General features: G+C 45.0%; 1 protein-coding gene across 2 annotated transcripts in view; it reads left to right on the top strand.

Annotated features, from left to right (window-relative positions):
• Nucleotides 1-2357: 2357 nt before the first annotated feature.
• Nucleotides 2358-9807, top strand: part of FBN1 (fibrillin 1) — a 254837-nt gene continuing 247387 nt past the window's right edge. The window contains exons 1-2 of one of the 2 annotated variants that reach the window (XM_065872970.1): nt 2358-2562; nt 3192-3536. In XM_065872970.1, coding sequence (XP_065729042.1) covers nt 3373-3536 — 164 coding nt within the window. In that variant the 5' untranslated portion in view covers nt 2358-2562; nt 3192-3372. Of the gene's footprint in view, nt 3537-9807 lie in introns of both variants that reach the window. The other variant, XM_065872969.1, reaches the window with a different exon arrangement.

Here is a 9807-nt window from a genome sequence, read left to right as displayed (position 1 = left end):
CAAGGAGAAAAAAGGAGAAAAAAAAGGGCCAAGGCCTGAAGCAAGCCTTTAATCTAAATCTCCTTTAGAGGTGAAACCCTGGAAGGCAGTTTAGGGTAAGGTTAGGAGGTAATAGAGATGTTCAGAAATGTTGGAAGGGGGGACTTGCAGGGCACCAGTGTTCACTCTTTGCTTCGTGGGCAAAAGCCTTAGAAAAGCCCTATGTTCAGCTGCTGCTGTCCAACACGTCACTGAGGGAGGACTCTAAGAGAGAGTACAGAGTGTCTCACATGCTGCTGGAGTGTAGAGAAAGCAGGCAGTTTCCAGATTCCCCAGAGGGTGCAGAACTTTCCAGAAAACTGGTGGGCAGGGCAAGGCCTTTGTGGATCTCCAACAAAGCCCTGCTTCTCCTGAGCCATGGTCCCTCTGCCCAGATTCTTTTCCCAGTCTGAACACCACCCTTACCTCTCCCTACCTGGGGAGCTTTTAAAAATGCCTGTGTCAAGGCTCCACTCGAGACTATTTAAATCAGAACCTCCAGGGATTGAGTCCTGGTGTCAGATCTGTTTTTCAAGTTCCCAGGTCATTCTACTGTATAGCCTGGGTTGAGAACCACTGCCCTAAGTCTAGTCATGTGTTTGGATTTAAGTTAAACAACACTTCCTCAGGAAAGCCTTCCCTGGTCAGCCACAACCTAGGTCAAGTACTCCGTTATATATCCTCCAGGCAAACAACCAGGACTTCTCCTTCTTGGCATTTAAAATTTGAGTCATCATTTGTCTCAAGTCTGCCTTTCCCTGTAGACTATTATGCGAGGGGAGAAACATTTCTGCCTTGCTCACCCAGTAACTTGGTTCAACCACACACCAACTGGTACACAGTTTGTGTTCAGTAAATGCCTCTTGAACAGAGGCTTGCCTTTACTCAACCATGGGTGTGTGATCAAGGCTCCAATTCATGAATCTGGTAAGAGAATTTTTGCAGGTGAGGACTCAAACTAGACCACATACTTATAGGGCTGTGACTTTAAGTGGGCTCATATTTTTGACAGTTTCACTGTTTTTATCTTCGAGATCATGGTGTCATAACAGCTCAGCAGGCTCATCATCACATTGCAACCCTGTGTGGTCATTACTATTCCTGTCTTGCAACTGGAAAGAAGTTAAATAACTTGCCCAGGTCCCTATACACGATTGTCTGGGCACGAATAATCACAAATAAGGAAAACCCCTTTCAACAGGATTCCTGTTTGTGCTGCGCTCTTATTTCTGGCTTGACAGCTGGTGGCTACTACAGGGGGATTTTCTGGGGGGTCTCCAGTACCAGTGCCTAGGGCCCAGAGTGTGGTTTCCTGCCCTCCAACACCGTTATAGGGTGCAGGCAACACGGGGCCTTATCTATATAAGGATACCATAAATACTATATTCTTCCAAGTCACTGTGCCCTGCTTGTCCTGGAGAGGCAGCCTGTGTGTGTGTGTGTGTGTGTGTGTGTGTGAGAGAGAGAGAGAGAGAGAGAGAGAGAGAGAGAGAGAGGGAGAGGGAGAGGGAGAGGGAGAGGGAGAGATGTTTGGGGAGGTGAAATAGGGTCTATGGGCTAGGGTCGTCCAGGAGAAGCCCAATCTTAGCTGTGGGCTGGGGAAAAGGTCCGCCCCTTCACTGCCTCCATCCCAAACGCCAGGTTCCAATATTCACAGGCCTCTGGGTCGGAATCCCACTCAGACTCTTGGAGCATCTTGGGTTCAGCCTGGGTGACTTGAACCAAGGCTCAGAACCGCGCCTCGAGCGGGCTCTCGACGCCGGTGGCAGCGGCGGAGCCCCCTCCCCCGTTCGCACAGCAACCCCGGCCGCCGCTGCGCCCCCGCCGCGCCCTGCCCCGGCCTCCGGGCCTCGGGCCTCCGGCCTCCGCTCTGTGCCCAGCCCGAGAGACGCAGTGAGGCGGCGCCGGGGAGACGCGGGCAACCGGGACGCGTCTCCTCTCTCGCCGGGGCCGCTGGGGACTCCGAGCCGCCGTCTCCAGCGCGCGTTCTAGGTACAGGTGGCACAGCCTTCCGCGCCCGCAGGGCTTCCCAGATCGCGGGGGAGGCTAATCTCGGGTCTAGACCTCCCAGCCGCACTGCGGGTGAAACCGCTACTCGACTTCTTCCCTCAACTCCTCACCCCAAAACGCGAAATCCCAGGCCGGGCAGGACCCGATCACCTCTGCCTCCTCCCACTGCGCTAATCCTGCGAGCGAGGGAGGCCCCCGCGCCGAGGCGGTGGCTGGCAAAGGGGAGTGGAAAGGAAGGATGGATGGGGCCGAGGGGTGGGGTGGTGATGAGGGGGATGTAGGAGGGGGTGTCATTTTCTTTTTCCTTTCTTTTTTAAAAAAAGTATTTCTCTCGCGAGAAACCGCTGCGCAGACGATACTTGAAGAGGTGGGGAAAGGAGGGGGCCGCGGGAGCCGCGGCAGAGACTGTGGGTGCCGCAGGCGGACAGGCGGCCACAGCTGGGACAGCTGCGGACAGAGCGGGGCAAGGGCTGCCGCGGCCAGGACCGAGGAACAGCTGCCGCCGCCTCGGGAGCCGGAGCCGCCACTTCTCCAGTGGGTGCAGCTGGGGTCCCGACTGGGGTCGGGCGGCCACCGGGGCTGGAGCTTCAGCCACGGAGGCTTTTGCGTTTGCGCCGCGCTGAGGGCAGGGACAGGGACTGGGGTGAGGGGCTGTCCCGGAACGTCCAGAGCGGGCGCTGGCCCTCCCCTGCCTGACAGCTTCCTGGCCCGGGGCTCCCGGTGCCGGGCTCGGCGTCAGATGCTCGGGGGGCGGTGGCAGTGCCCGGAGCCGGCCGGGGATGGCGCGGCGGGCTTCCAGCCCCGCGGCTTGGCGGAGAGGACAGGCTGGGGAGCTGGGGTGTCTGAGCGCGCATTGCGCGCAATTCGTGCTAGTAAAAAATAAACCCAGCGAGCTTGCCCCAGGGTTTAGAACTGCTCGGGACATGGGTACTTTGCGGCGCTTTTTTCAGGCGGCGCCCGGGAGGCCGAGGGGCTGGCTGGAGCCGCTGCCGCCGGGGGCCTGGGATTTTCAGCCAGCTGTGGACCAAACGGTCTTCACTTACCCAAAGTAACTGCGCCACGCGCAGGCGGCGCGCGGGTTGGGCTCGGGAATGGGGACCCCGAGGCTCCAGCATCCCGAAGCCCTGAATGTCTCCCCCGCTTCGGCGATTTGTCTGTTGCAGCTGGCAGGGGCCGCCTTAAGTGGGAGCAGCGCCTGGAGAAGGCGGGAGGAGCCCGGCCCAGGGGACGGGCGGCGGGAGAGCGGGACCCCGGCGGCGCGGCGCGCTCCAGGGCGCAGCGGCGGCCCCGGACCGAGCCCGGGGCGCGGCGAGAGGCGGCGGGAGCCGGCGGCCGCTCGACATCATGCGGCGAGGGGGGCTGCTGGAGGTCGCCCTGGGATTTACCGTGCTCTTAGCTTCCTACACGAGCCATGGGGCGGACGCCAATTTGGAGGCTGGGAACGTGAAGGAAACCAGAGCCAGCCGGGCCAAGAGAAGAGGCGGTGGAGGACACGACGCGCTTAAAGGGTAATGGAACGGGCCAGCTCCTTTGGTGTGGGTGTCCCCTCCCTCTTCTCCCGAGTATCAAGATCCAGAGGAACTGACAGGGTCGATTCTCGACAGTAGAAGGATCCTTGACAAGACCTCCTGGGGGCACCTTAGAGATGCAAGGGTTATCCAGTTCTCGCCGCGTTTGTGGCTAAACCACCTTGCCTCTACACTTTAAGGATTTCTGCCCCAGAGGAGAGAGAGGTCATGGCTAAAAGGAATCTTGGGCCATTGTCGAGGCTGATTTTGGGAGGCGAGAAGGGTTCTTTGAGGAAGAAGGGGAGGAGCTGCGACTGAGAAGAGGAGCAGCCCATCCTTTCTCTTCATACCAATTCCGGTTGTGTTTAGGGAAAGTACTTGCCTTGTGGGCATCTTTGTAGATGCTCTGTTTGTAAGGGAGCAAGGAAAGAAAGGGATTTCAGGGACAGACAGTCAGAGAAGACAAATAGTTAATGGTTGGTTCTCCTCTAAGTTATGCTTATTAAAATTAGGGACTGAATTTTCCTTTCAGATGTCTACCCTGGAAGCAGAGCAGGGCAAGTGTTTCTGAGAAGTTGTTTTGCGGTTGTTAGAAGCTCTTTATTCCATCCGGGCAGTAATGCTGCTGTGGCTGGCCTTGAAGGAGTGTTTTTAACCTGTCGTGTGTGTTACTCAGTTGCAGCTGAGCATTTCACCACCTTCTTATGCCCCTACTACAGAAAATGTTTTAGCAGAAAATATTTAAATCCGGCAGGTTGACTCTATAAGGATTGCCAGTTCCCTGAATTGAAGAAGAGTGGGAGTACACTTCCCTTAAAATTGTTCAAATTGAAAATGAAGTAGCTCTTTCTGAGAGTGTTTAAGTTCAAGCCTCCGGAGAAGCAGCAGGATGGATTATAAATGATCCATTTTGTCTCCTTGGAGGATCCTGTAATGAGCCTAGACAGTAAATACACAGAGCTTTCTATCAAGTCCTTATGATTCTCACTGCTGCTCTTTTTTGAGTAGCGGTGTAGTTTGATTATATGACCCTGAGTGACCAAGTGATGGTGTCCACTTGGACATGTGGCTGGACATTTCATGTATTCTTTTTTGTTATGGGCTGTTTTTATTATATATATGTAGTGAAATTTGTGCTTGTATGGCCCAGGTATGGGAAGGAAAAAGTACAGTAAACTGAACGGACCAGTTTTTGAGTCCTGCTCTAGATCTGGGATGACATGGTTTTCAGAGCCAAGCACTTAGGCCGTGGTGGAATATGCATGATTTTCTGACCCTAGGAAATAGTCATGATTAACTTAGTTCCATCTTGGCCTTTGTGGAAAATAAATCACGGATTCCAACAGTGCTGGAAAGGAAATGTGCTTATCATGTTAAGCCTGATACTGATCAGGCAACAGACATGTCTTGCCCTGTGTGCACGGCCCATGGCCAGTTCAGTAGATGGACTGAAACTGATTTTCACCCTTTCTCAAAAGGACCTGGTTTAGCCTAGCATTTTAACTTCGAAAAATATATTTCTGCCATATATATTAGCTTAATAGCTAAGCCTGATGGCATTGCTCCCATAGAGAGAGAGGAAGTAGGGGTTTAATTCTGTGGATGAAGGTCTGCAGGGAGACATTAGGCCTAGCCAGACATTTGTCTCGTCTCTATGTGCTATCACCAACCAGCGTGTTTCCTCGGGAGGCTCTAACTCAATGTGAAAACAGAAACTAAGCCTTACTTTGTTGCTCAACAGGCTGTCCCATGCTTTTACTCACACCAGCACTTAGTTCTTCTGGGTTTTACATTTCCTTAAGATTATAAAGAGACACGTCTCTGTGTTATAGTATTTGGTCACTAACGTGGACGTTACCTTATTGCAAACTCTTCATAAAACCTTCCCCCAAACATGGTATTAATAGATCAGTAATTATGAGTGTTCCTAATTCTCATGTTATCTATGAGATTTTGCATACATATGAAAAGTTTAACAAATAATTATAATTAACCTTTATAGCATAACAATATATATTAATATGCTATAATAATGAACCTTTATAATATAAAGGTTTTTATTTTTATAGCTCTTACGTTATCTAAAATGTTATATGTATATAATATATATATTATATACATATACTTGGGGTAAAAAATAAAGATTTAAAAGGATATACAATTAAAAATATTGAATTGTGAATACCTCTCAGATACCATTGTCTTATGTATTTTTCTAGAAATAGTATAATACATATCCAAATATACATATATAATATATATGTATATATACACACACAGATAGATATGTGTGTGTATCCTTTTTAATGCATAGAATATACCATACATACTGTTCGAACCTTGCTTACTTTTATATATCTTTAGTGCATCCATCTATCAACTCATAGGGATCTACTTCGTGCATTCTCTTGGCGTATAGAATCCCATAATGTGGCTGGAACATTTCCCTAATGATGGCTCTTTAGATTATATGAAATTTTTTGCTGTTACCAACATTCTTCTACTTGCATGTTTGTGTACATGTGAATATTTATATGTGATCTAAATTAATAAAGGAAAATAGAATTGCTGGATCAAAGGTTTACCCATAAGTTTTAAACAAATGCCAATTTTGATCTTAAATCTGAATAGCATTTGAGATGTATTCTCTCTGCTTATTGCTATTACAGTCTCACATGAATAAGTCTTTTAACCACACCGTGCTGTATAAATCATCAGGAAGAGCAGTTGTGTGTTCCATTTTTCCAGTTATTGCTTAAAACTTCTATTTTTGCGAGTTAAAATATTACCAGTTTCAGAACTAACCTCTCTGACTACAGTAAAACCTGTTTACCATTTTGATGCACAGTTTATGAAGTGAAAGTGATTTGTAACCCCTAAGTCCGCCTGATGCCCAGTTGGTGGCAGCAACTTTCAGCACCTCACTAATATTTCCTCTAGGTAAAAGGTGCTTTAAACTCATCAGTGTCTTCCATGCATTGATCTGGGCTCTCCTACAAATTACTGCCTTCTTCTCTTTCTCTGATGTGACAGGTGACCACAGAATTTGTCTGGGTATTCTTCTTTGGGTATGTATTCCTTTCCTGTCAGCTCCTTTGCGTCCCAGACAGGGACCTGCGTGGCTTTTCCCTCTTTGGGTGTGTAGTCCTAGCCTGTCTTTCTCTCCTCCCATCCTGTTGCAGGTGTTCTTTTTTTTTTTTTCCCTTCTCACTGGGCAGCAGAAATTGTTCCACAGTGGAAATTTAAGCATCCTCAAGTTTCTTCCCAGCTTTCGCTGTGTTTTCTTAGAGTAAATCGCCAATTTCTGTTTTTACAGGAAATCCTTCTTTTAATGGAATGAGTGTGGTCCCCAGTCACTCTGAAAAAATTGCATTTCTCTGTGTTTTGAAATGAGACTTTTGCAAGTTTCAAAAACGTTTTCAAGTAATAAATGTATAGTAGTTTTTGTTTGCCTGGGCACTGCTTAACGTGTGAAATGACTTTATGAGAAATAATAAAATCCTAGCTTGTTTGAATTTTAGTTCAGAAAAATTTTTCTCAGCTAAATTCTTAACTTCTGTGATTAGGCAAAAAGTGTGGGAGACAATCTAATTTAAAAAAAACACATAACTCTACTTGAATAGCAGTACTTATGCACCATTTATTTATGTTTGCCTTATTGCTTTAGCACCCAAATAAGGAAATATTACAGTTTCCCATCAAAGGGAAAAATTCTTTAGAGTGAAACCTCCTTTTCCCAAATCTCTGATAAGATGGACTGAGAACTTCTATGCTTATTGCCTGGCTTATAAGTGTATGAGACTGGTTGTATTTCACACAAGTTGTCCCCTTGTGCATGATTCCTTTTGGTCTTTGTTTATTTGTTTATTTTTTTCCAGGGGTCTTGTTACCAGAAAAATATACATGGAACAGTTCATACACAGGATAGATTATGTGATGACAAACTCAGAGGGATTAATTACACAGACGTCTGTTATTGAAATAAAGACCTTTAGCAGGGCGCACAGAAAAAGTTCTGTAGACTTCATAAATTCCATTTTACTTTATAAAGAAGACTTTAAGACTTCATCTGAAGTCAGATAGGCTAATAATTAAATACGGGGAAAAACTCCTGCAGTGGTATGGTTTGTCATTTCATTTACTAAATAGATTAAGCTAAAATATTGCGACAGCATTAAAAAAAGATATTCTTAAATAAAAGGTTTCAGCAATTCCACATTTTAAACAAGAAGATGGAGACAAAATATTATTTATGGGGTTTATTTTGTAACATTTAAGACATAGAGAGTATTTATAAAAATGCATAAGTTGTTGGTATCACAAATTAATTTAAACATATTGATACATCAAGTTATAGTGAAATGAGGTTAGGGATGATGGAAATGGCAGTACAGACATCCCTACAAGCTTATTTGGATTTTTTTTAAAAAATAGTGAAACATTCCTCCGTCTTCTTGTATAGCAGGTACTTTAAAAGATTATAGTATTATGCTACTGATTCTAATCAGGCCAAATGCCGGACCAATTATTAGGATACTCACACATAATTTGTTTGTTTTTTCCTGCAATAAACCAAACAATAAGCCTAACCAATTTCTGAATTTTAGCCTTAATTTTCAAGGTGAAAATAAGATTTAAAAACTGTTTTCTTGAAAGAGAAATAAACTGTATTAACAATTTCTTTGTGTCTAGAAACTAACCCAACAAATAGGCCTTTTCTAGAAACTTAGAATTTTGTTCCATGAAATTTTTAAAGAAAACTGAAATCAGTAACGTATCAGGCCTGAGTTATATGGCAGGCATGTGAGAGTTTAATATTTCAAGTTTGTTAAGCTTGATTTTCCCATTAGATTGTAAAATCATCAAAAGCAAGAATCCTGTCATAAGCATTTTAACACTAACTTGTGGAAGCTGGGATTCAAAGAATTCATTAATTCAAGAAGCCTTGATTGAATGTTACCTTGCTTTGTGGAATGCCAGAGACATAGCACCCACAGCCTGGAGAGGCTTAATATTTGGTAGCAGAATCAGATGCATTACAAAAATCAGGAAGCAGCAGAAAGGTAGGAAAGGGCATGGGGTATAGGAGTAAGTAAAAAATAAATAATAATAACATTTGTAGCAGTGGTAGGTGACGATTAGATGACATTTAGGTACCAGGCACTTGTCTTAGTGTTTTACATGTTATAGCTCATTCTATGCTCATAACATCTCTATAGGGTGAGTCCTTTTATTACCTTCCCTTTACAGCTGTGAGAGCTGAGATATGCAAAGGTTAAGTTTTAAAGACAAATTCTTAATATTAAATTTTCTTTCTCCATTAATTTTAGTTATGGTTTTGGTTTTCATTCCTCTGGACAAAAATGCAGTAGTAAGACTTTGGTAAAATTCCACTTAAAATTCCTAATATTCCTTCATGCTAGTTCACAAATCCCACGTATAGTTAATAATGTAGTAATATAATATTTTGTCAAACAAGAAACTTTGATATTTCTGCAAAGACACTAATAAAACACAGAAGGACTTACAGAATGTCTGAGCTGTGGGGTCTTTGGACAGCACGTGTATTTTTGTATTATACCTTGAACTTTTATTGAGTATGGTAGGTAACCATCACAGGCACCCTCCGTCTGCGTTGCCCATGGTTCCGAGCTGGAGACATTCCTCATTATGTCATTCAGAATCTCTTGCTCTCATGTTCCACGTGAGGAACTTCTTTCAGAATAGAGTTGCAAGAGGTGTTTCTCTTTCCAGGGGAAACTGGTATGTGTCTTAAGTTCTCATCAATATGATGAACCATTTAATTCTTTCTGTGTCATTTTTCACCTTGGTTGTATCCTGTGGGAAAGAATAGCAAGCTCTGGCATATCACTCACTATTGCACTGTACATATATTATTCATTTAATACACAGCTCCTTTATGAGGAACATTCTACCTACTTGCCCATTTAACAGATGAGGAAACTGAGGGATGCAGTTTTTCAGTAATTTTAGTTATTCCTCCAGGGACATAAACTAGTAAGAGATAGAGTTGAGGAATCTGGCTTCCTAGTGAGTGCTCTTAACCAATATATTTTAATGATTCTCAATTACAATAAATCCTATACGTGGTAACTTTCTTTCTTCCACATTCCTGATACCTTCATTTCGCCAGCATGTTCTACCATTGCTGTGGAGAAAGACTCAATGTTTATCGAAGGCAGATGCAGTCCTATGACTAGGGACGCATCATTGTGGGAATGGGATTTTTCAGAAAAGACTTCACAGTGAA

Source organism: Phocoena phocoena, chromosome 2, assembly GCF_963924675.1.
Source record: "Phocoena phocoena chromosome 2, mPhoPho1.1, whole genome shotgun sequence".
In the NCBI taxonomy this organism is placed as follows: Eukaryota; Metazoa; Chordata; class Mammalia; order Artiodactyla; family Phocoenidae; genus Phocoena; species Phocoena phocoena.
Note: the sequence above shows the minus strand (reverse complement) of the source record. Positions and strands in the feature narration are given on the sequence as shown.